The sequence below is a fragment of the Haplochromis burtoni genome, unplaced genomic scaffold, assembly GCF_018398535.1.
Source record: "Haplochromis burtoni strain Fernald_Lab_line unplaced genomic scaffold, NCSU_Asbu1 Contig_320, whole genome shotgun sequence".
In the NCBI taxonomy this organism is placed as follows: domain Eukaryota; kingdom Metazoa; phylum Chordata; class Actinopteri; order Cichliformes; family Cichlidae; genus Haplochromis; species Haplochromis burtoni.
The window spans coordinates 35,807-63,283 of NW_024582681.1; the positions used below are offsets into that span (position 1 = coordinate 35,807).

Sequence of the window (27,477 nt, forward strand, 5' to 3'; positions counted from 1 at the left end):
AGAAATGAAGCCCAACAATTATGTTTTTACAGTCCTGTGGTCTCAGCCTCAGATACTTATCAAATCACACAAAGCGCTTGTAGAAACAAATGAACAAAATATATTCTCCTTCATTACTGTCATACAAAGCTGTATGAAACGTTTCCAGCGGTTAGTATCATGGTTGCTAGGCAACCTGGGCAGCGCGATGGAGGCTAGACCTCCCATTTCACAAGCCTACAAGCCTCGCACTTCCGGCCTTAGCGTTCTTTTAGTTCGCGGCCCTTGAGGACCGTTAAGGCTGCGTACTTTAAGGCTGCAGGACCTGAATTGGGATACAGCCGCTCTCTTCGCTCCGGTGCTGCTGTAATACCAACATGTGTGTGTATGTGTCTGTCTGTGTTTGTGAAAGTGTTTGTGTGTGTGCGCGCTCCTTTTCTTGTGGTGCTTGGGGTCTTCCTGCTGTCTGTGCTGTTCACTTAAAAAAAGGTTTAAGATGCAAATGTTAAAGAGTTCTGCACAGCTTCCAGGACATCACTGTTGTTACTGACACCGGTGGTCACTATGTGAACTTCAGGTGAGCTCACCTGTGCAGGTTTCCTTCAGTGTCTGATGGCAGCAGCCTGACTGCACAGCAGTGAGCTGTGTGGGGATAAACGAGAGAGCTCTCTAGCCTCCAATGCCACCTCCTCAGCCTCCTGAAGGGGCCCGCTCAGCAGGAGACCTGGCTCATTTCTTCTCTCTGAGATCCACCGAGCAGAGGTGTGAGCATTCTGAGGGAGCTGTGCGCTTTGATTTCTCTGCAGGTTACAAGTTCAACTTAGATCAAAACATAAGAATGGTCACCAGTGTGGCCACAGTCTGGAACTTTACAGCTAATGACTTCATTATTTATCAGTCATCAGATTACACAGATATTTTTCTAACACTGTCTCTGGGGAAAAAAGTCAAGTTTTGAATTTATTTGTCTTGTGCACAGACTGCAGCTCAGCTTAAAAAAATAAGACATGAACATAAATATGACTTGTAATTAGAAAAATTCGCACAACTGGCAATGCCCCTAACAATAAACACATTAAACAAGTAAGTTATAAAAAGCTTCCAACCATACAGCTGTTATGAAGGAGGAAATTATCTATAACGTTTGTGTATCAGACTGTAAACCCTGCTGCCTCTGCTGGACAGCAGAAGAACTGCAGTGTTCTTCAGCCATAGAGACTGATGCCTGAGCAGTTAAAAGAGCAAATACTAATAACTCTAACCTGTAAAAAGCCTCTTCAATCAATCATTACCCCATCCAGTTCTGCCAGCCATCCACTCTCATTCCCTCTGGACCAATCCATCTGGGTGCAGATTGTGTTGTTACTGTTAGGTTAGTGTTAGTGTTGCTAGCGAGCAGCTCGCTTCCTCTTCCAAAATCCATTCTGTAAAAATCTGAAAACATCCACCTGGATTGTTATGTTGAGGAAAACCGCAGTTTTGAGAAATTCAGCATTTTCTTGAACTAATCCTGGAACAGGAAGAAGGTATGTGAGCTAGAATGAAACCTTTCCTGTTTTTAATTTGGGCAGTCAAGACCTTCAAGACTCTTCTCATGCTCTTCTGGTAGTAATATTAGGATTTATATGAAGCCCTTTAAGAAGAAGAAGAAGCATATTGACGGCCATCCAGAGGTGCAGAAGGTCTTGAAGGGAGATTGGCAAAAAGTGTTCTATGTTTTCTATGGGCAGGATCCCACAAAAGTTTCTTGCCTGAGAAGGAAAGAACAACAAAGACACTTTTCAACTTTAAACTTGGTGTTTTTAATGAAAACATTCTGCACTACATTACCCAACAGCCCCACACAGACTACACCTTTCTCACTTAAATGGCATGAAGAAGCTGACAGAGGAAACTCATCCCCAGTTATATGAGAAAGAAAAGTTTGGTCCCACGTTTGGTCATTTGAACCAAAAACGAAATGAGTTTAAAACAGAAATGACTCCACAGAGAGAACAAACATGCACAGCCAGATAGGTTTTATTTTTTAAGAAGGAGATTAGAAACTGGGTCTTTTAACATTTGTTATCATTCGGATGTATGGAAAATTTATAGCTTCTAAAATTGCTCAAATGTTGATCAAATTGAAAACCCGTACTGGAAAGAATCCCAAAAACGGCATTATTTTCCATCTGCAAAAGACAGGAGGAGATTTTAGAGATATAAGAAATAAAATTTATGCTTTAACAAAAAGGAAGAAAGACAGGGATGGATAACTGTAAGTGTAATAGTAACTGTAACTATAACAGTACATCTGACATGAACAGTAGAATAGTGTAAGAGTGTGTGAAGCTGCTACAAACTGAGTGTGAAACATTTCTTTTCATTCAGCACAGAATAAGGCTAAATAACATCTTTAAAAATGTTATTTAAGATGCAGTCACTGAAATTAGGACAAAATCGGCTCAAGTATATAAACGCTAACATTAGCACAGAGTCACTCACTCAGTGGATTTTATTAACAACTTCTGCAATTGTTAACCATATGACCATATAACCTGCAACCATATTGTTTTCCGCTGCATGTAAGTTACTAATCTTCTCCTGTGAGCTGGAAAGCTGCAGTGTGAGTATTGTTATGAACAGTAATCGCAATAAAGAAAAGTGTACGCAGAAAAGCGCTGAGATGTGGTCGGGTCTGTTGCACATCGTTTACACTAACCTAACCCAACTCAACCAAACTCACTTCAACCCAACTCATCAATTCAACCTCGCCCAACCGCACCCCACCTCAACGAACTCATCAACTGAACTCAACTGAACCTAACCTAACGTAACTCAACTAAACCCCAAACCGTTAATACAAGGCATGTCTATACTAAGAGATTAAAATGACTTCTGTGTTGACAGGGTCCTCTTATCCTAATTCTGAGTTATGTATTATTAATCTTGAGCCAGAGTAGCTCAAATGAACCACTATTAATTAAACATTAGGCCTTCACTTCTTTCCCTGTAATGTAAACCAACATTCATTTAATTTCTGCCCCCCTTTAGCAGAAGTGGGTGAAATGAGATGACCATTCAAGGACATCATCTCTGTCTGTGGCATCAAATACAGTTCCAAGAATAGAGAAAAAAGATTAAATTAATTTAGAGCTGTGCACAGCCTCAGTGATTATTTCTACATACTCTGAGCACAATATTTGAAATTTTGGTGATGTTTAAAATGAAAAGGATATATGTGACAGACAATAAGAGAGAACAGGACAGATCTACTTTAACTGCTTTAAAACAGCCTGCAACACTGGCATGCTTGGCAGCTACACTGTGACAGAGCTCTGGTTTTATTTCTATGCTGTTCAAGATGCTGACACTTTACCTGGGACCTACTACTAACTTTTACAGCTTTTACTCAGCTACTTAAAACGGTCTCAAATGTTAACCCGATTGCTAGGTGATTTTATACAACTGTCAGTCACAGTCGTCATTTCATCTCATCAAATCAACACCTGTGTGCAACACTAAATAATTTGTGTCTGAAAGTAAACTGAAGAACTGCAAAAGAATTTTGGCAGTAAATGTTGGCAGAGATAGCCAGAGATCTCACATTGGCTTCGGTAATAGAACCATTTTTTAAACTTGATTTTGTTAGTTTCCTTCAGTTTTTAGTACATTTTTCAGCAGCAGTAACAGTCTGTGCTCCTGCTGAGCTCTTTCCACAAAAAAAAACTTCAAAGCAGTGTAACCTGGTTCCACCAACATCCCCTGCTTCATTGCAGAGTGGGAGGGGCCACTGGTTCTGTCTGTAGAAAAATGTGAAGAAAATATGGCGCTGCAGCTGCTGACACTCTGTTAGGTGAGCTGATTTCAGTTCTTTCAACACCAAAGTCTTTGGTTGGACGATCTTTTGAACAGCTGGTCGGTCTATTGGTCAGTCCATCTGTTGGTTAGACCGTCTGTGGGTCAGCTTTTTGGTCTGTTGTTCGGTCTGTTGGGTGGATGGTCTGTCGGTCAGCTGGTCAGTGTGTTGGTCTGTTGGGTGGACAGTCTGTAGGTCAGCTTGTCGGTCTGTCGGGTGGACGGTCTGTGGATCAGCTGCTCCGTCCATTGGTTGGTCTGTGGGTTGTATGATCTTTTGGTCAGCTGGTTTGTTAGTCTGTTGGTTGTATGGTCTTTTGGTTAGCTGTTTGTTCTGTCAGTCAGTCTGTTGGTGGACAGACTGTCCAACCAACAGACTGACCAACAGAACCCACCACTGTGTCTATGACACTAGAATGTCGTTAGAATGTTGCCATTTTGACATGCTGTAGAATGGCTGGTTGCAGCACTCAAACAACATTCGAGAAAAGCTAAAACTAATAGCCCTAGTTATAGTAACTAAGGGGCGTGTCTTACTGAAAAGTCCCTGCTACCAGCTCTCCTGCCTCCTCTCTCTTCTGTCACTCAGTAGAGTTACTCTAAACAAGGATTCCTGCTCGTGTTCGGGACTCAAAGCAGCATCGTTCAGCCTCTTCATTCATTCCTGTCACCAAACATTTGGTGACAGGTCAAATCAGCTGTTTATCTCTGGCAGTGAAGTGATGGAACCCAAGCCAAGATGAAGCAGCATTTGATTACACAGTCATCCCAGCCAGCTGTTAGCACACTGCCTCCAGCTGTGAACCGCTGATGAACCACCTGTCAGAAGACAGTTCTCATAGTCCTTGATTTTAGGTGGCAGCTGGTAATGTCTTGGCAAGTATTGCTGAACCAATCTCAGGTCTTGGTGAGGGGATGCACATCGAGCCCATCCTGTTGAGTGACGTTGCTTTGGTCATGCCCTCACTGCCCACGGTGGATAGAGGGAAGCTCTCGTAGCTCTCTGTAGCCCGGTTGCCGCACTGGCAGCGTTGCAGTGTCAACTTCAGCTCCCTCTGGAAGTTGCTGTTGAGGAAGCCGTAAACGATGGGGTTAATGCAGGTAGAGGCCATCGCCGTCAGGTGACAGGCAGAGAAGACTGTGTCGTGCTGACAGTCTGGGAGGGCCTGGTGGTGCCAATCAAACAGAGTGTTGAAGACATTCAGTGGCAGCCAGCACAGAGCAAAGGCTATGACGATGGCCAGCAGCATTACGTTTATCCTCTGGGCTCCTCGAGTCCTCCTGCTGCGCTCCAGCATGTCCCTGCACAACACAGCATGACATCCATCATCAGACAATCCACCAGGAAATGTCACAGCAAACCTCAAGAAGCATTAACTCACAGCGTAACCACACACAGTGTCCACACAGAGCTCTAATCTGACACGATAACACGAACAGTTAAAGATGATGTGGATGAACCGAGTTATCACAGAGTGAGTGAACGGAAAGCTGTGTGACCTGCGACGTCTCAGGCGTAGAAAGATCCGGAGGTAGCAGAGGAGCACCAGCAGAAGGGGCAGGCAGTACTGGAAGATAAGCAGCGAGGTCGTGTAGGCTAGGCGATGCTTGTCTGACGGCCACAGCTCCATACAGATCAAATGATCCCTTAAACAAGACAGACATGGATAATGAAAACGGAAACACTTATTTAACTTTTAGAAGCACTGATTTAGGAAGTTGAAGATCTCATGTTTTGGGATATTGCTTAGTGTAACTTCTGCACTAAGCAATATCCCAAAACATCTGTGCCTCGATGTAATATCCCACTGAGCACAACTTTACTGAGGCTGGTGTCCAACCTCTGGTGACAGTTCTGAACATTACTTCACTCCTGACCCAGAAGTTTACCCAATTTCGCTGTGCAAGAAACTGCACAATGACAATAAAAAGCTTTAAGTCTAAGTCTATGTCTGACCCATTTGATGGCATTTTCACCTGCTTGGCATCCAGCGCTAATCTCAGAGGTATAAATATGTAACAGAATTTTCACTTAGAGATCAGAAACTAACAGATGAAACTGCCCAGAGGTTCATGAGAGGAAGGCTCTGAAAAAGAGGCTTTTTTATTTTGTTGACTGAACCTCGTATGAACCGCTTGCTTCTCTGGAACATACATGTTTGGGAACGTACTGAGGATGTACAGGGGTTTACTGGTACTACATTAGTGGCTTTTTTTGAATTTTTACCTGCTTGCACACCAGAATCAATAAAACCAGGTCCCTTCATATCTAAATCATACTCTCTCTGACCTTAGAGCAAAGCTGTCTTTGTCTCAGTCCTGTTATCAGAGTCTGAAATCGGCAGGTCCACTCACCTTAACGTTTTCAGGTTTTAGATGTGCTGATAAGCAGATACAGTGCTGTTCCCTGACTGTCTGAGCCAACAGAAATGCATCTTCAGTTTTCTTGTTAAATGAAGTAAATACAAACTCTTGTATTGAGATGAAACACTCTCTGCGTCTCTATCACCAGGCACCAGAGCGGAATTTAAAGAAACTCCAACAAATGCTGACATTCTTCTTCCACAAAATCAGAACTGTAAATAAACACCTCCTTCAGTGACTCTGATGGCCCTGAACCGGTTCTAAAGACTTCAGTTGGTACAGGAACCTGCGAGGATAAAAGGTCTTTCTTAAAGTGTTCATTAAGTATTTCTGACAGGCTAATGTCCAGACGGTCGGATTGAGACACATTCAGGTTCATTTATTGTGCTGCAGCAGACTTTATTCCCCTGATGAGTTCTGCTGCTGAACGTCTTAGGGCTACGCTGCTTTTAGCTAAATGCAAAACAAGCCCAAGGCGTTTTGGGCTGTGTGACAAATACCGAACATTTCCAAAGAATAAAAATAAACTCTGGGCTTTGAGAAAATCAGTTATGTGTCCTCATAGCTCAGCTCAGCTTCAGTTTAAAATGAAACAGCATCTCTGGACTGAAGCTAAGAAACACCTGTATCCCAGATCTCACCTGAAGGGGTTGGCAGGGAGGCTGATGTTCTGGAATGGGTCATTGGTGAGGATGTTGAAGGAGAGGAAAGGCAGTGAAATGAAGCAGGCAACCAGCCATGTCAGCCCCACAGCCAGATAGGAGTGTCCCGCGGCGGGGGACCAGCCAGTGGGATGGAGGATCAGCTGATGGCGCTCCAAAGCGATCAACACCAGGGAGAAGACCGACACTGTCACCGACATGCACTGAACAAAGGGCGTCACCTGGACGGGCACGAAACACAGCAGAGGACAAACTGAAGGTGTGGTTATCGAGCTCGCGGTACACTGTGAGAGCACGGCCCCATGGTCATGACCAGCTCCACCTTCACGCTGTGACATCACACTTTTATCCATTCATCCAAATGTATTCAGTTTCCCCTGTTACATCAGCTGACAGCTTCATGATGACCTCACAGTGAGCAAATGAAGGCAAGTTTTTTTTTCTCTTTTAAAATGTGAATGAACACACCTACAGGTGAGCAGGGCAGGCGGTACCTGGTCTGCAGGTAAAGTGCTGCTCGGCCTGCTGGGCACATGAAACACTGCCATGGATGGCTCTCACTTCCGTGTTAGCGTTGTTCTTCATCTCTGCTCCATCAGATCTGGTGCTACTGAACTTCTAAATCTGTAACATCAGCGGCTCTGAGTTGCTGCTGTTTGCTGTCTAATTTCAGATTTTTATTAAATGAGGTGACACAAACTTGTAATTAAAACCGATCTGTTATCTGTGAAGCCTGCTCAGGCTTTCAGGTGGTCGGTCACTCAGACTGAGAAGCATTACGTTCCTGTGTGGAGCAGACCACCACTTATCCCTCTGCTCCCACAGACATGCTTCCAGAGGAAGCACAAACACAGGCTTGTATCATCCTCTGGTCTCACCTGCGTACCTGACTCATCTGCATCACTAAGCAGTGGAAAGCTAACAGTCTTCATTTATCAACACAACTTTGGAGAATAAAAGGAGTATGCAATCCATGTTCAGGGTGGGCAGAGTCAGCACCTGGACTGCCCCCCCGGCTCATTTTTAATTTTACATCTGTCTGACAATGCTGGATGACTCTTATTTTGAAAGTCACTGGAAACTGCTGGCCAGTGAGCCTGGACCCTTCCTGTCTAAGGTGCCTCAGTGGTAGCTTATCAGGCCGGTGGCCCAGAGTGAGGTTCTGCCAATGTGAAGGTTATGGTTTTATTTTTTATTTAACCAGGAAAAACACACTTGAGATTTAAAATCTCTTTTAAAAGCACGTCCTGTGTTCTGAACGCTCATTAATTCAGTGTTCAGCAGTGCAGTCATAAGCTAGCAGTACTTACAGTAGTTAAAATAAAAGAAACAACCATAACTTAGAAACTCCATGTCAACAAAGAATGATTATCTTAGTAAAAGTAAGCATCTAGTGCCAGAAATGAAGCGGATAATATTCAGGTATTCAAGTCCTTTACAGCTGCCTGAAGAAGAGCAGCTCCTTCAGATACTCCTGCAGCTGACTCCAGGAGGAAGGAGCTGCAGGCTCGGTGTGAAACTGTGCTCAGGCTGACAACACAGCCCTGCAGACAGCTTCTCACTGTCGTCTCTTTATTGTTTTTGAAGGAAAAGGTGATGATTGCACACTGGTGAGTGCTGTTGTCCCAGCAGCGGTGAGCGTGCACGGCACACTGACCTTGCACAGGGCCTCCCCCAGCACCCAACGATCCATCAGCGTGTAGATGACGGTGACGGGCAGACACACGATGCACATAAGGATGTCGGAGCACGACAGGTTGGCGATCAGGATGTTGGTGACGTTGCGCAACTCCTGTTGCCGGGCAATGATGAACACCAGACCTGCGTTGCCTAGCAACCCAATGGCAATGACAGCGCTGTATGCCACGATGAGGAATGTTGCCCCGCCTACTGAGGGAGGGCACTGAGAGGTGTCTGCCCAATCGGAGGCCTCCCAGACGTGGAGGACGCCGCTGTCGTTGGACATGGCAGGAAGGGAGAGGAGGAGGAAGTAGGGAGCGGGCAACCCAGCGGTGGCGACTCAACTTCCAACAATAAAGAGGATCAGAACACAATGAGGGGCGAGGAGGAAGAGGAGGAGGAGGAGAACAGCACCCAGCTACGTGCTGTGAGGAGTTGGATGATGGAATCAAATATGGCGTCCTGTGTTTCTTTCCCCGGGGATCAGCTCTGCAGCAGCGTTTTCTGCAAAGAACACAAAACAGCAGCGAGTAATAAGATGGAGATGAGGAGCTCTCAGCGGACAGGCAGAGGAGGAGAAAGGTGAAGAGGAGGAGTGAATGAATACATCAGCACATGCTGCTATCTCATGCTGAGCTGCACTCCATCGTCCAGAGACACTCGTTAGCGTACACTGCCAGCGTGGGTGTAATGGCACATTATGCAGCCCAGCTCACTGGGACACACTCGGCAGAAAAACCACTCTCCAACTATCTGACTGTCGGCGTTTGCTAAAACGTTGCAGCGTGAGGGCTGCACTTCAAACAGGAAGCCTAAAAACACTCCTCACAGCCCGACAGTCGCTCCATGTGCACAAGTAGCAGAAAAAAAACAAAAATCCTAGCTCAGCTCTCCAACAGTCAGACCTTCCAAATCATCAGACTGTAGTTTGCTCTCACCATAACTCATGCAACGATTTAATTTAATTCAGTTTTATTTGTATGGCATCGAATCACAAGAAGAACCCTCCGGCAAAACCAGTCTCAGGGACGGGCAGCCATGTGCACTGACCGACCAATAACAGCATAACTAAGGAAAGGACTCAGGGTCACCTGATACAGCCCTAACTATATGCTTTAGCAAAAAAGAAACTTTGAAGCCTAATTTTAAAAGTAGAGATAGTGTCTGTCTCCTGAATCCAAACTAGAAGCTGGTTCTACAGTAGAGGGGCTGGAAAGCTGAAGGCTCTGCCTCCCATTCTACTTTTAAATACTCTAGGAACAACAACTAACAGTCTGCGAGTGAAGTGCTCTAATGGGGTGATACAGTACTATAAGGTCTTTAAGATAAGATGGGGCCTAATTATTTATTGATTATTCTTGTATGAAAAGAGCAGGATTTTAAATTCAATTCTGGATTTAACAGGGAGCCAATGAAGGGAAGTCAGTATAGGAGAAATCTGCTCTCTCTTTCTAGTCCCTGTCAGTAATCTTGCTGCAGCATTTTGGATTAACTGAAGGATTTTCAGGGAGTTGTTTGGACATCCTGATAATAACAAATCATAGTAGTCTAGCCTAGAAGTACTAAATGCATGAACTACTTTTTCAGTGTCAATCTGAGACAGGATATTTCTAATTTCAGAGATACTGATCAGATGACAGAAAACAATGATGATCCGCTCTGTTCTGCAGCTCCACAAAGCCCCCTCATTCCGGAGCAGCTCGAGAGCACCCCCTGTGGAGCAGGGAGTCTAGAAAGGTTCTGATGCTAACAACTATAAGCTGAGATCAGCTGCTGATACACTGTAGCCCTCTGTGGTTTTAAAGAATATCAGAGTTTGAACTGTCATGTATGATATATGTAATGTTCTTACACATGTGCACAAACTATACACACACCCACAGTCAGTATTGTTTTAACGACCCGTGTTCTCACTTATCTGCGACGTGCTGACTTAACGGTTTAATTAAGATACAGCTTTTAAAGCATCAGCTGCTGCAGGCAGCGCGCGTCCTCTGATCACATGCACATCGACACCATCAGCTGTCTGCCTCGACCACTCTTTCATTTCGCCCTCCACTGACAGCCTTCATCAGCCCTGAGGGACTGAACTGCCACCAAATGAGACACACTCACAGGTGTTTGTGCACAGCCACGCTCTGACTCACTCGCAGCAGCCACCCGCTTGTCATGGCAGCCATCACACAGCTCCATATCTGCTGCTCCCTCGCTCCCGCACAAGAACACTCAGAGATCCACACTGTTTTTAAAATATGCACACGTAAAGCTCCAACACAGGACAGCAGCTTGACAGATGTTGACGAGACAACACCAGTAACATCTGGAAACAATGCGTTTCCTCTGCTGTGCAGAAAAACATCACAAAACACGGCATGTTTACTACATCATCGCCTGACAACAAATCTTCTGTCTCCAGGCAGGTGTTCGGTCATTCTGTCTAATGGCCAGCAGGGGGCGACTCGTCTGGCTGCAAAATGTAGTTGGTCATATAGAAAAGTCCAACAGAGACCCAAGAGCTGAAAACATCCAAAAGGTGCAACCCAGATCAATCAGTTCCTCTGACATCTGCTGGATGTCAGTTCGGCAAAGACAGTGCCCACAGGTCTCTGCAGATTTCATGCAGGAGGTTATCAGAAAACCCGACAAGGTTACCGTTAATGTTCCAACAATGAATTTTGCAATGTCTCAACTTGACTCCGCCCACTGTCTGCTCAGCTGGTATGCTACTACATGTGTCCAAAACCAGCTACAGCTGTGGTTTGACAGAAATAGAGAAAATCTTTATTTTATGTCATTTTTTTTACTTTTACTGAAGAAAATTGTGTTGTTTCATCTCCGTGTGATGTATCTGGGTGAACATTACAGCCATGTGCTGAGCCAATTATGCTAAGTTTAGCTAGTAAAATAGTTTGCTAGTGTAGCTCTTGAAAGGTCTCATTTCATTTTGATGGTATAAATGTAAAATGATTTCCATTATTGATATTTTACTATATATACTTCATTTTTTGAAGAAAAAAAAATCCTCAGAGGTGAAATTTAACTCAGTTGTCTCAAATATTATATTTCAGTTAAAATTCAAGGTATATACAGTGGGGCAAAAAAGTATTTAGTCAGCCACCGATTGTGCAAGTTCCCCCACTAAAATGATGACAGAGGTCAGTAATTTGCACCAGAGGTACACTTCAACTGTGAGAGACAGAATGTGAAAAAAAAAATCCATGAATCCACATGGTAGGATTTGTAAAGAATTTATTCGTAAATCAGGGTGGAAAATAAGTATTTGGTCACCTCAAACAAGGAAAATCTCTGGCTCTCACAGACCTGTAACGTCTTCTGTAAGAAGCTTTTCTGTCCCCCACTCGTTACCTGTATGAATGGCACCTGTTTGAACTCATCATCTGTATAAAAGACACCTGTCCACAGCCTCAAACAGTCAGACTCCAAACTCCGCCATGGCCAAGACCAAAGAGCTTTCGAAGGACACCAGGAAAAGTATTGTAGACCTGCACCAGACTGGGAAGAGTGAATCTACAATAGGCAAGCAGCTTGGTGTGAAAAAATCAACTGTGGGAGCAATCATCAGAAAATGGAAGACATACAAGACCACTGATAATCTCCCTCGATCTGGGGCTCCACGCAAGATCTCATCCCGTGGGGTCAAAATGATCATGAGAACGGTGAGCAAAGATCCCAGAACCACACGGGGGGACCTGGTGAATGACCTGCAGAGAGCTGGGACCAAAGTAACAAAGGTCACCATCAGTAACACACTACAACGGCAGGGAATCAAATCCCGCAGTGCCAGACGTGTTCCGCTGCTGAAGCCAGTGCATGTCCAGGCCCGTCTGAAGTTTGCCAGAGAGCACATGGATGATACAGCAGAGGATTGGGAGAATGTCATGTGGTCAGATGAAACCAAAGTAGAACTTTTTGGTATAAACTCAACTCGTCGTGTTTGGAGGACGAAGAATACTGAGTTGCATCCCAAGAACACCATACCTACTGTGAAGCATGGGGGTGGAAACATCATGCTATGGGGCTGTTTTTCTGCCAAGGGGACAGGACGACTGATCCGTGTTAAGGACAGAATGAATGGGGCCATGTATCGTGAGATTTTGAGCCAAAACCTCCTTCCATCAGTGAGAACTTTGAAGATGAAACGAGGCTGGGTCTTCCAACATGACAATGATCCAAAACACACCGCCCGGGCAACAAAGGAGTGGCTCCGTAAGAAGCATTTGAAAGTCCTGGAGTGGCCTAGCCAGTCTCCAGACCTCAACCCCATAGAAAATCTGTGGCGGGAGTTGAAAGTCCGTGTTGCTCGGCGACAGCCCCAAAACATCACTGCTCTCGAGAAGATCTGCATGGAGGAATGGGCCAAAATACCAGCTACTGTGTGTGCAAACCTGGGCCCGTTCTTCGTACCGCGCTAAGTAAGTTAGCTGGATGTAGATTGTTGACGATTTCGCGTGATCCAGGATCGTTCGGTTCCCCGAAGCCATCCGGGACTTGCTGTCATAGCAACAGAGCCGTAAGCGTAAACCTGCTGGGGAGCAGGTTTACTTTATGTAAACAGGATTAGATCGCGGCCACGCAGGTATGCCCGCGTCATTTATACGAAAGCAACAGCGATATTCCACCACTGTTTCACCATAAATAAATAACATCAATGTAACTAAAGATCAATGCAGCACCTGATCCATTTATTGATTTCACACAGATACATACAGGTCATTTCCTAAAAAAGGGAAATGTACTATTAACATCTATTACATGTATGTGATTATTACAGATGTAATTCATATTTCAGAGTAGTAATTGCAAATTACTTCGTGTAATCAAGATGAGAGACCACGGCTATAAAAGCGAAGGTGGATTTGGGAAGCCTGTCGCAGCCATGTCCTGCGGAAGGTGCAAGATTGATAAGGAGAGTTTTCAGAATTCAGCGTATATTGCGGGACAGACAGGATCCTTTAGCTCAGCGCGACAGTGTGCTCATAGAGAGATATCGATTTTCCCGTGAGGGTATTATTTACTTAACCAACTTGTTGACGAGGGGGTGCAGGACCACCACCTGTCTTTTTTTGCTCTGCCCTTTTCTTGGTTGCTGTTATAAACAAACAGATTATTTCAGGGTCTCTTTCCAAGAGACTAAAAGCAATATAAGTGATAAATATTACCATTCTGTAGAATATTCTTATATTTCACTTTTACTTGTTCCCATGTTCTAGTGGGTCCTGTTGTGGCTCTAATGTGAAAGGGGATATAATATAACATATATAATATAATGTAATATAATATTGGATAATATAGTGTAATATAATAAATTTACCCTACCGCCTACTGGTGTTGGCCAGAGGGGCCGATGGCGCGATATGGCAGCCTGGCTTCTGTCAGTCTGCCCCAGGGCAGCTGTGGCTACAACCGTAGCTGCCTCCACCAGTGTGTGAATGTGAGAGTGACTGAATAGTGGCATTGTAAAGCGCTTTGGGTGCCTTGAAAGCGCTATATCAATCCACTCCATTATTATTGTTCTTATTAAATTACTTACGAGTTTAATTTGTCAGCAACTTTCTGCCAGCCCTCTCTCCTTGCTTTTGCAGCCTTTGCAGTGTTCCCTTGCGTTTTAATTAAACTCTGAAACTCCTGAAATCCCTCACTCAAGAGTTCTTGCTCTGCTGCCGAAAAATACCGAGCCGAGCGCGCTCCGTCGACATTTTCGCCGACCAATCAGAGGGTTGCCGATCAATGTTTCTACTATCGATGCGTAGCCCCTTTTACGACACCCAGTGATGTCACATTACTGCGTCCAGCTGTACTAATCGTCAACAGCAGGTGTGTTCGGGGAACCGGATTAGCGCGCTCACGGTTAGCGCGATGGTTTGGTCTTGGATGTTTCATTTGATCTTGGATGTAGTGAGCGACGTACGAAGCACAGGGCCCTGGTAAAGACCTATAGTAAACGTTTGACCTCTGTTATTGCCAACAAAGGTTATGTTACAAAGTATTGAGTTGTATTTTTGTTATTGACCAAATACTTATTTTCCACCCTGATTTACGAATAAATTCTTTACAAATCCTACCATGTGGAATTCATGGATTTTTTTTTCACATTCTGTCTCTCACAGTTGAAGTGTACCTCTGGTGCAAATTACTGACCTCTGTCATCATTTTAGGTGGGGGAACTTGCACAATCGGTGGCTGACTAAATACTTTTTTGCCCCACTGTATATTTCTATTTCATATCATTTATAACTTGTGACTGTCTAACAGACAAATATTAATATACAGTGACCACTGGCTGAAATCTTTAGTTATATTAAAGGGCAATATCCCAAAAAATCCCAAAAATTAACTACAAAGATTTGATCCTTGTACATTTCACATAAAATGGAAATCAGACTGATGCAGTAAATATTCTTTTATTGATGAGAAAACTGGGCAATATAATTTAAGATGTTGAAGATATCAGAGCATTAAAGAGGCTGATATTTGGGTAAAAGAGTCTCAAGGAATAGAGATGACACAGAAACAACATCGTTATAAAATATTGTATTTTACATACATACTTTATGAATGTACAGCTTTTCACAGCTCTTTGAACCTCTTACTTGCATACTTTTCCCACTGAAACCAGTACAATCCCATTGTTATTAAAAAGAATATTTTGACTAAATACATTCTGGATAAATTAGATCATTATCAAAGTTGTCTATGGTTACTTTTATTTTCTCTTCTTTCCCTGTCAGATCCTGTCCTGCAGGATAAACATCAGTCAGTGGTTCCCTGTATGCAGCTGTTATAGTTTGTGTTGCAAATACACGAAGCAAATATCTGAAAACTGTTTTAAATATTTTCAGCCATCCTTCATGTACAGAGAACAGCTGCCTGTTCTCCCCCTGTTCTCCTCTTCATCTCTCAGCTGCTGCTGGCTCCTTTTTCTCCTCCTCTTCCTCACACACTGCTGAACCTGTGCTGGTGTTTCATCAGGGATGAAGAGCCTCTGTCCCTTCTCAGTCTCTCCTTACTCTGGACGCTTGCAGAAGAAAATCAGCCATGGCAGTTAACAACAAAAGCAGGAGAAGTTTATCAAATATCTGTTAACTTGCAAGATGAAAACAAAGTTTTCTAATAGAATCACATGGACATATTTTATGTATTTAAAATCACACAATCATTTAAAATCCTTCATGCACCAATGCATGTTAGCTACATTGAATTTTTAAAAACTTTTCATTATGCTAAATTTGTTCCGCTGGATATTTTTAATGAGATTAAAAAAAAAAAACAAAAAAAAAAAACAGTACTTACTTTTAAAAGTTTATTTCTGGATTGCTTCACTTCAACCACCTGCCGTTTTTCTCAAAAGATTTTCTTCAACCCTTATTCGCAATGAATCCTGGGATATGGTGGGCCACGAACGATACACCCGGCCCATGCTTCAAATCTGGGGAAAAGGAGGACGCATTTCTGGGCCACATTTGGAGCAACCTTCGATTTGGACAGCCTTTGTCATCATGTAATCGGCCTACAAATGTGACCTCCGAAGGATGTGGCCCCTGAATTTCGACACAGCCTAAGACTGGGGTGGCCAACTCCAGGCCTCGAGAGCCGGTGTCCTGCAGGTTTTAGATATCACCCTGGGTCAATACACCTGAATCAAATGATTAGTTCATTACCAGGCCTCTGGAGAACTTCAAGACATGTTGAGGAGGTAATTTAGCCATTTAAATCAGCTGTGTTGGATCACAGACACATCTAAAACCTGCAGGACACCAGCTCTTGAGGCCCAGAGTTGGCCACCCCGGGCCTAAGGCTTCAGGTCACAGAGTCCAGAATCCAGTGGCATTGTGGTGGCTGCATCCATGTTTCCCACACAGTCTGTCATGGATGTGAAAAAAATGGCCACCTCTCTCTGAGCCTGGTTCTGTCTGACTTTTCTTCCTGTTAAAAGGGAGGGTTTTTAGATGTGGGTGGGGAGAATCATGTGACTGCTGGAGTTTCTCTGTATTATTGTAGCATCTTTACCTCACAGTATTAATATTGTGATTTATATAAATATATATAAATGTAAATGAACTAAGTATAAATGAAACTGAATTGAAGTTAATTGCAGAACAGCTTGCTGGACTCTGTTTTCACAGTAACAGTCCAGCAGTTTTTCAGTGCAAAAGCAGAGCTTAATGGCTCCAACTCTGAAAGGAAAAAGGGATTCAAAATAAAAGACTGCATCTTTCAGCTCTGGTTCAAATTTCCTACAGCAACTGAAATTAGATTTTTCAGGCTTTATGATAAATTTCTGCCTCATTTCTACCCATAAATGAAAGCGTGTTGATTTGAGTGCCAACTTAAAACAAGTCCTCCAACACACTCGTCAGATGGCTGAACAATGTCTGAACTTCCTTCCTCCCACATCTTCCCATCTGTGACTGACAGCTCACTTTCTGCAGCCGACAGGCTGACGTTCACCCACTGCTTTGAACTCCTCTATGAAACACTGTTAATGGGAACAGTGTGAGAGGCGGCTCTGTCGTATCCCACAGCACAGATTCAGAGCAGATTCTGCAGTAAAATTTCAACCTGATCACCATCTCCATCACACATGCCTTCATATGACTATGAAGAGCTGGTCCATGGAGATAAAAGAAGCCTGGTGGCTCTGGTTCTTCTGTCCACACACAGGATCAAACATGTTGGGTAACTCAGTCCAGAAAAAGGCACAAGTGGGTTCATCTGGCTGCTGTTAATACTTCAGCTACTTCAGCTGGACTCCTGCAGGCGTGAAGCTGATGGGGCTCAAGTTTAGGACAGCCTGAGACGCTCATAGTGTGCACTTTTTAAAGCGTGATGGAAGATCGGGGTGACATCATCGTGGTGAATTTAAGAAGGAGAACCAGAATTCCACTCGGGCCATGCATGTGCTGTTTCTGAGCGCATGCCTGAACCTTCGGTGAAGTTATGAAGTCTGGTGCATGACCAGAATCTGTGAAGACGTGGAGGTGCTGCTACTCCGCCTGCAGTTGCCCATTTACCCCCGATGACCTTGCTGATCTTTGATATTTCATTTCTTCTTCCTTTTCTCTTTCCTCAGAACACATTACCTAAGCCGACCTCACCGAGCGGCAGCTGCGCAGAGAATCAGAGCACTCAGACTCTTTGAGTTTACAGAATGTGCACAGTGTAATCTGTGGGCTGCAGAGGAAAGCTGTGCAACAGGGTTGTTCCATCAGACACTAATCACAGTCAGCTGCTCTTTGTTTAATCAATGATGCATTATGTCCCCTTCACACTGTGAACATGTTCAGCCTCACAGACCCTTCAGGTACACTTGCATAGGTCCACATTTTGGGCTTTTTGCTGCATGTTTGAGCTTCATCAGTCCAGCAGATCTCCACATGAAACTCTGGGTTAAAAAACACATTAAAGCTTTGTGAGAAACTGAACCCAGATCAGTTTTACCACCACTGCAGGCGTCACAGTCTGAAGACTTAATCTGTTTGTTATAGGAGTGATGATCTCCATAAAAACTGCTGAAATTTGTTCATCAATTCCAAACATTTCATGAACTAAAGAAGTGGTGAGAATCAAAAACGCTGGAAAAAATATCAACGTTTTTTAGGGCTGACATTCTGTAAAATATTCAAAATGTGCATGACAGGTTTGGGTGACTGAGATTATTTATCTTCATGTTCTATGTCACTGGTTAGTACAGCTTACAGCCACGCCATGACCATAGTTCAACCAGAAGGTGCTGCTTAGCTATCAGATAGACACCAGCTAATCAGTAACATCCAATGAGGATCCTAGAATTTCTTTGAGATGGTCTGTTAGTACAGTAACCTCACAGCAGCGATATTATTAGTCACATGATGTCTAAAAGCACAATCATGGTCCAAAGGTCCAGTTCAGGTGAAGCTAGCAGACAGCTTGCAGCTACAGCACCTGTGTCATCATCCACCTGTCAGTCAAAGAGGCCACACTCCTCGTAATGCAAACAGGTGAGTTACAAAAATATCTTCCTTAAACGAATATAATGAAGGTTTAAATTATCTACAGAGACCAAACAGGTTTGTTTTAACATGGAAGTCTATGAGGACGGTCTCACTGCTGCCTCTGCTGGACGTCAGAGGAACTGCAGGTTCTGTTTGGTTTGTTGCTCTCATCATGGGAAAAAAATACCGGAACAGTTGCAGAAGCTGCAGCTCACTGTGTGTCGATGTGAGAGGGAACGTCTTGCAGGAAGGAGGTCACCTGCAGCACAGCGTCGAGCCCGTCATGTTTGTGGTCTGTGCAGCAGAGGGGGAGCACGCACACATTAAACCAACAACTTGAATGTGTTTGAGCTTCGAATGTTCAGCACTGAGACGTTCGTGTTGGCTGGGAGCTCTCGGCGCTCTGCGGCTGCTTTCTGCTGGAAGAGTGTGTTCTGGCTGCACGGATATAAATAACTTGTGTTTCTCTGAGTGTGGAAGTGGGACAGCCACGCAGTAGAGCCATGAAATCTGAGCTGGATTAAGCTATGAAGGTTTCCTTTGTGCGGAGGCGGGTGAGGACAGCCATCACAGAGGTCACATCCTGATGTTTGATATCAGTTCGATGTGGCAGATGATTCCAGAGGGCTGACGCTTTCGTCTTAGCGCCAGCTTCATGCCATCGAGTTTGCATGTATGCAGACGGTGGTGCCTGCGGGCCGGCGAGCTGTCTGTCTCCGCCACGTCGCAGAGCTCAGATTGTTGGCATGACCGGGCGGTCAGTGGGGGTGAAATGATCCTTCAGGTTTAATGTCTGTTAGGATTGAAAGTGTCTTTAAAGCTAAGGGAAAAAACTTCTCATAATGAATATGAAGCTGGGAAGGGAAGGGCGGGATGCAATTCAAGGACACACAAAGAGGAGGAAATCTCTGCTCGTGTGCTCACCACACTATTACAGATGGCGTACTCACACTTCCTGGTTATTCTTACATGTTTGATGAAGTCACAGATGGAAGTACAGTGAGGGCTAAAAGTATTGGAACAGTAAACCGATTACATGGAGACCCGCAGACTTTCTTATTTGAAAAGTGTCAGTCAGTTTTCATAGCTCATCACAGCACAGAAACACCTTTAGTGAAGGTTACAAATGATCTTCTTATGGCCTCTTACAGTGGACTCATCTCTGTGCTTGTCCTGCTAGACCTCAGTGCAGTGTTCAATACTGTTGACCATAATATTCTATTAGAATGATTAGAGCACGCTGTAGGTGCTAGGACCAATTCTGTTTACATTATACATGCTTCCCTTAGGCAGTATCATCAGAAGGTCTAGCACACATACATACACTGCTATGCTTATGACACCCAACTTTATCTATCCATGAAGCCAGATAACACACACCAATTAGTTAAACTGCAGGAAAGTTTTAAAGACCTGGATGACCTCTAATTTTCTGCTTCTAAATTCAGATAAAACTGAGGTTATTGGACTCGGCCCTGAAAATCTTAGAAATATGGTATCTAAACAAACTCTTACTTTAGATGGCATTACCTTGGCCTCCAATAACACCATGAGAAACCCTGGAGTCATTTTCGACCAGGATATGTGCTTCAATGCACATATTAAACAAATATGCTTTCTTCTGTGCAATATCTCTAAAATTAGAAATATCCTGTCTCAGAGTGACGCTGAAAAACTAGTTCATGCATTTATTACTTCTCCTGTAATTCCCTGCAATTAGGATGTCCTAAAAAATCTCTGAAAAGCCTTCAGTTAATACAGACCTTCCCAAAGTGTGGGGCCCGCCCCCTAGGGGGGGGCGCAGAGCCATTGCAGGGGGGGGCGCAGCATGAAAAGGGGAAAAAAAAACCAACAACGCTTGGACACTGCTAGAACGGGGCGCCTACACAAATGCAAAGCAGGAGATGAAGCATTGTTGAATATGTTTCCAAACCAACTTCATTCTGAGCCAAAGACTAGAAAATATGGTGAAGCAGATCTTTCCTTTGGTTTCACCTGCACAAGTGCCGAGGTAGGTCTCCCTGCAGAATTGGTTTTCCCTTCATCGGGAGCAGCGCTGGGCTCTCCAAATCACGGACAAACAGTATCCCACAGTTGTTTATGCTTTTAAACCCATTTTCCACAGAGAGGCATTTTTTTGAAAAATATATTGATTGCAATGTTGAATATTATTACACAGGAAAAAAAACAACTACATGTAAAATAATCACACCGTGATGCCTCTGCCTTTCTAAATGGAGGGACAGTAACTGCGTGTGTATATGTAAGCGTGTAAAACCTGAAGATAGACAAAATACTGTTAATCTGACTATCTGCCATTCTGCAATTCCTCTCATGTAAGCAATGACGTGGCGCACAAAAAAGGCACATACCTTTGACATTGCATGACGAACTCTGTATTCCTTGTCCACACGTAAACGCAAAAAAATGAGTTTTAAAAAAATCTTAGTTTTCGGTGATTCGAAACGCCGTTTACATGTGGACAAAACAGCTGCGTTTTCAAAAATACCCGTGTAGGTGTGGACATCTCGTAAAAGAGTTAGTTTTAGATTACGCTTAAAAGGCAGGTGACCCTGAACCCTTCCTTTAGTTATGCTGCAGTAGGTTTAGGTTGCTGGGGGATTCCCATAATGCATTGAGTATTTCTTTTTAGGTCACCTTTCTCACTCACTATGCATTAATAGACCTTTCTGCATTGAATCATTAGTTGTTATTAATCTCTGTCTCTCTTCCACAGCATGTATTTATCTTGTCTTCCTGCTTTCACCCCAACCGGTCGCAGCAGTTGGCTGCCCGTTCCTGAGCCTGGTTCTGCCGGAGGTTTCTTCTTTTTGAAGGGGAGTTTTTCCTTCCCACTGTAGCCAAAGTGCTTGCTCATAGGGCGTCATATGATTGTTGGGTTTTTCTCTGTATGTATTATTGTAGGGTCTACCTTACAATATAAAGTACCTTGAGGCAGCTGTTGCTGTGATTTGGTGCTATATAAATAAAACTGAATTGAGCTGAATTGAGAGCTCTGCAGCACCAAATGGATGAATGGATAGACAGACAAGTGGAGGTTCCACATACCGGTGATGAGTAGGTGAACATGTCCTGCAGCCCGCGGGTCGTGCTCATGGCTGAGAATCAGAACGGCACTCTGTTGGTAATCCGCCCCAACAGAAGATTTCTAGTCAAGCCCAATTCCATCAGAGCCAACGCCCGTCGGTCCAGCCCCTCTAATGCTTTTATAACAGAACAATTCAGGAACAGGGATGCTAAAAGACACAAAGACAGCCCACTGCTTTCTCATTCACTGCTGTAATTACGTCTTGGTTTAGGCTGAGGGGTGGCGAGGGTGACCATTACACCCCTAAAGGCAGCAGGAAGGAGCTAATCTGCTCACTTCCTCCAGCAGCTGTGAGATAAATACAATTAGCATGATGATGAAAATGATTCCAGAGATGTTCTCATCCCGAACGAACAATCCTACTCTCAACAGCTCAGCGTGCACACAGTAAGAGTGATCACTGAACAGAATCAACTTTTAGGGATTTACTTACCTGGATAATGCATCAAGATGTGATGATTCATCTTAATCACTTAGAAATTAAAAATAAATCAAAGCAGGCGCCCCCTGTTGGATAGCAGACACACCTCTATCATGCTGAAATCCACGCAGGTGTTCAGACTTTGAAGACAGTTTTTATTTTCTTCAGCTTCTCATTTTGGGACGACGGCGTGATTAACAAGCCCAATGACATCCTGGTTACAGAGGGACGAGGGGCAGGATGAATAATGGTGTTTCCATCAAGTGCCATGTTCCACTGACTCACAGCATGTGGCTCAGCTCTCACAGACACCTCACGGTGAGGTGATCTACATCAGGTGTTATCCCGGAGGCATAAATCCTCAGAAACCAAAGACAGATCCTCCAGAGCCGGACAGAACACCTATGGGGGATCTCATCACTAAAACCATTAGTGAGTGAATCAGGAGTGCGAGGCATGTTTCACGTGTTTTTCACTGAAGATGTCTGTAAACACAATTGTGTTTTATTGAGGCGATGTTGATGCCACCACATCATCGTTCAGCGACATTTCACTGATGTAAAGATGGCCGGCTGAGAAATGATCACTTTTACTTACAAGAGAACGAGAAGATCCCCCAGCTGTGACAGCACCCCAACAGACCGACCATGACAACGAAGTCATGGAAGCTCACCTGTCACCAGTCACGTGGCAGGATAACAGGAAGTCTGCTTTTCTGAAAATGTGACTAGAAGACATTTTCACTTCCTGGATTTCACTTCCTGGTTGATACTTCCTGGTTTTTGGTGAGTTTGGTTTCTTTAGTGTTTTGAGCTTCTCGTTAGAGTTGTTTTTTTCTGTGATATTTCCTCTGAATCATGTTTCACAGCTGTCTTTTGTTGAGGACATGCAGTTGTAGTTTGGACTTTATCCTATGGACTTTCAAATAAGCCAATGATAAGCCTCCAGTGTTCAGGTCCTCTCTACACCACATTTGAACCTGACCTCCAAAATAAAAGCAGAACAGACAAATCACCACAGCACATTCAGCTGAGAACCACAAATTTCCGTAGACCTCAGACAGCTGCAGGTCTGAGGAGCTCGGGGGGCTCAGATGTTCCTGAGCAGCCCTGAGTGACTCAGCAGTGAGCAGACTGTGGCTTCTAACAGATTTCATGCTTGTTTTCTTTGTGTCATCAGTGAGTGGCCGTGGGCCGGCGTAAAACACCAGTCCAGCGGGCCAAGCTGACGCTGATGTCAGCTGACAGGAGGATGTAACGCTCAGAGCACTCGCTGACGCTCAGGCTGCCCTGACTCTATCGCTGTGTGCAGAACGGATTCTTTCAATTTATTTCTGGAGAATTCACTTCTGTGATAAACTCACTGCATCACTGTGATGTCACATCCTTCCCTGTAGGAAAACTGTTAAAATCATTTACATAGTCTGTCTTTTGTTTTGCTTTTCGATCCAAATCAAGTCATTTGGTCAGCTCCAAACTCTTCATAGGGACAGGAGCTCCGAGACAGGAACAGGAAGTTGTGGAGATCAAGTGCAAACGCTCACTGCTGAGCTTCATGAGCTCAGGTGAAGCCAGGCGTCACACCGCGTCCTGGATGTTTGTTTCCGCTTCGTCAGTCTGATGCCATGTTTAAGGTCTTCCTTCATTCATAATCACTGCTGTGCTGCAGTTCAAAGGTCAAATAGAATCTGTGGCAGCGACCGAGCAGCTGAAGTTCCTAACATGGTGAATGCTCGCCGAGAAGACGGATGCAGCTCAATGGGACAAACAGGCGATCCACAGCTGTAAGGATAAAGCTGCAAAAACTGCAAAACACACACACACCTTACTGTTCATGTTTGCAGGACCAGGACTGAAATTCAAACATGAACCTTTTTACTTAAACAGTCCAAAGAAGAGAAATCTGAAAACACAGAAACTGAACTCAAAGAGCACATGCGGATGATCGACAGGAGGACAGGACTATTCATACACACCAAGGGCCGATCGGTGGACGGGCAAACAGGAGACGAATGAGCCACTGCTGAACAGTAAGTAAAAGTTCAACCTAGACATAGCAGACAAAAACTACCAAAGTAAAATGTGAAAAACCAAGGAAACTAAAGTACTCACACAGACTCTGAACAGATGATCAGAAACTGAAATCATAAAACCCAAAGACCATCACTACTGAGTGCTCAGTAACATCCACATAAAACCCTAGAATTTAAATCTGACATGGAGCTCCACCTTCTTGAACGCTCTGTTAGTACAGTAACCTCACAGCAGTCATATTATTGGTCCCATGATGTCATTAATATTACTCTAAAATTCTCCAACAACAGAAACACAGTCCAGAGATCCTGTTAGCAGACAGCTAGCAGCTACAGCCGCCTGTGTCACCATCCACCTGTCAGTGAAAAAGGCCACGCCCCTAATGTTGTAGACTTGAATACAGTGTACAATACTGTGGTAGAGTGGATTACAAGTCCTCATTCACAGCAAGGAGTTTAACGGCAGTCAGTCCGTTGTTCTCCACCCGTCCATCCGCTCGGCAGCCTCCCTCTGTCTGAGCCTCGCAGCTTCATCAGTCCAGCAGATCTCCACATCAAACTTTCAGGCCTGAAACACTCGGTTCAGCTCTGATAGAAACTGAACCCAGATCAGTTAACCCTTTAACACCTACCATAGAACCAAGTCTGCCAGAGCTTATATTATATTTTTACATGCTGTAGTGCCATTTTTGGGAGCATTTCAAGTTGCTATACATCAATACAACCATTATAGCCCAAATTTTAATAATATGCTTGCATTAAGTGCATAGAAATTACCTAAATTGCAAGAAAGTGCAATAAACTACAAAATAATTGAAAATTGTTTTTGTTTTTTTAACATATATTTCTAGTTAGAGAAATTTAAGAGACTTATCCCTCAAAACTGTAAATACAAAAAAGTTGCACAAAATAGTTTCCCACCACAGGAAATTTATTTTAAGTGTCTTCATAGTTTTATTTTTGAAATACACCAATTTTATACACTGCAGGAAAAACGAAAATAAATATTATAGTGTAAATTTGAAAAAAAAAAGCAGCATATACATCAAAATAAACTATTTCCAGCAGTGCAATATGAGTCCTAAGCATCCCAGAAACGACACAGAAAGTCATAAAGTCAAACATAACTTTTAAAAAACACCAGTATAGGCTCATGAGGCCCTGATGGTAAAAAACTACATTTCCGCGAAAGTGACGTCACTTCCGGTTTTGGGCAGGTAATGGAGGACATGCGATAGCTCACACTGACGTCTATTCTAATGTAGGAAGTGTTATGAACAGCTGATCGGATCGGCAAAGCGCGTTTCTGGAATATTATGTTTTTGTTCCTGCAAGCGCTTTTTATGCAGTTTTTGCAAAGCTATATGTGGAAGGAAACTGTGAACTAGATGTAAGTACAACTCCTCCGGTTTCATATGCAAAAAAAATTATTGCGCTAGCCCACGTGGTTGCAGTGCTACAAGGATTTAAAAGTAGTTGCGCAAAACGGAGCGTGTCCACGCTGACCGGTTTTAAAGGGTTAAATACTCAGTTTGAGGACTGAACCTGGTCTCTGAACAAATGTGTGATCATCTGTCCGAGTCGGAACGACCTGCAGCACTTTGACCCGTTTCTGATCACTCACAGCATGCATTCTGGGTAAACCTTCAGGGTCAAATCAGCAGGTGGGACAGGTGTCAGCTCTGGTGGGAGCAGGTCAAAAGTAATTTAAAGTGCAGGATCACCTTCCAGCTGTGATTATTATGGACTCTACAGTGGTGCTGTTTTGCTACTGACGCTACAAACTTAGAAAAGTGCAGAAAGACGTCAACGAGTCCAAGCCAGCCGGAGCTTCACGCTCCCCGTCCCTCTTGGAGTCTGCTGCCCTGACAGGCAGGACTTTACCAATCGCTTCCAGCCTGAAGACAGAAGCCTGACACCACCCTCCAGCTTCACCCAACTGCAACACCTGAACCAAGGGTGTTTTGAACCTGGGCTTCATGTAAATAAGAAGTGTGACTGTTTTTAAACTGAAGAGTGTGGAAGAAAAGCAGAGTGAGGTAGGCAGTCATAGGCTCATAGGAGGTCACATGACTGTCAGGGTTTTCTCTGTATGATTGCAGTCTTTACAGTGCAAAGTGCCCTGTAGGGGGCGCTGTTGTAATTTGGCGTTGTATAAATAAAACTGAATGAAGTGTGCAGAACAAACGTGTGGATCAGTCTGGTCGCTGCTTCATTTCCTCACACAGGCCCAGCGTTCTCTCGAAATCAAACCGTGACATTGAACTGATGATTAAAATGATGCTGATTATGTTAACAAGATGTGGGAAGCACTCCACAGACATCAATGCCTTTAATGTGGAAGCACAAATGCGTTCGGCACACAAACACATGAAATTAAATGTCATCATTAAGAGACAAAAAAGAGAAAGAAGCCTATCAACGTGTCGCATATTTACGAATATAATAAATAAATAATTATTGTTTGAGCCATTTAATATCCTCTCCAACTGACTATTATGACAAGGATGCTGATGCCAGTAAATATTAAATACATTTTTAAATCTTATAAAATACACACCAAAGAACAAAGGCAGAAATGAAGTGCAGGCACTGAATGTATGAAATGGGACTGAAGCGATGTTGTTTTACCTTCCCTTTAACCTTCTATCTTAATAATTCATTCATTATGAAAAATGTCTGTTTTGTAATGTAGTCACTGTTTGCTCACTATTAATTAATTAATTAATTAATTTGTTTGTTTGTCTGTTTCCTCCTTCAGTGAGTGAACTACAGGGATGTCACTACATAAACTTTATTCTTCATTTGTGTCACATTTTACAGTGGATGTTATGGTTATTTTCAGTGTGGTTTCTGGTGCCTGTAAAAGCATTTTAACCATTTTAATCAGTAATTTGTTGACGTCATGATTTTTGGGGGCACTTTCGGTCTTCCATATTTTAACTTTTGAGATGAATTTCTGTCCGTGCACGTGAGCCTTTATGTCTCACGCTTTGATCGGAAGGTGAACACACAGCACATCTCTGAGATCACTTCTCTGGGTGCACGCGCGAAATGCCAACACGTTCACATGACTCACATTTAAATGGACGCAGCTGCAGTCCTGCACAGAGACACAAAGCGTCAAAGATCCTCACCTGAGCTGAGCTTACACCTGGAGCGCGGTTCCCGTCAGTCCTGGCTCTGTGCTCGGCGCAGGGGCTGCTGCTGCTGCTGCCTGCGGTACACAGCTGAAAGAAGCTGCCGCCGTGTTTGGGAGGAGAAGAGCGGGAGAAGTGGAGCAGTCACCCATCTGCGGAGAGGCGCCTGTGAGCTCCGCACGGAGAGGCGGCCGCTCGGAGAGTGAGCAGGAGGAGCTCCAACCAGTGCGGAGTCAGAGGGAGGGAGGGAGCAGTGACAAC

The 27,477-nt window shown here is 43.9% G+C and overlaps 1 protein-coding gene across 2 annotated transcripts; it reads right to left on the reverse strand.

Moving 5' to 3' along the window:
- Window positions 1-326: 326 nt before the first annotated feature.
- On the reverse strand, window positions 327-27,477 carry LOC102291449 (neuropeptide Y receptor type 1). 2 transcript variants are annotated; one of them, XM_042228390.1, is made up of 5 exons: window positions 27,214-27,477; window positions 8,500-9,026; window positions 6,822-7,063; window positions 5,317-5,463; window positions 327-5,118 (listed from the first exon to the last, which is right to left on the reverse strand). In XM_042228390.1, exons 2-5 carry the CDS (start codon window positions 8,806-8,808, stop codon window positions 4,668-4,670), a joined length of 1,149 nt encoding a protein of 382 aa, XP_042084324.1. In that variant the 5' UTR covers window positions 8,809-9,026; window positions 27,214-27,477; the 3' UTR covers window positions 327-4,667. The 2 variants fall into 2 exon arrangements, with proteins under 2 accessions (XP_042084324.1, XP_005952317.1); XM_005952255.3 differs by lacking the exon at window positions 27,214-27,477 and having other exon boundaries at window positions 8,500-9,794.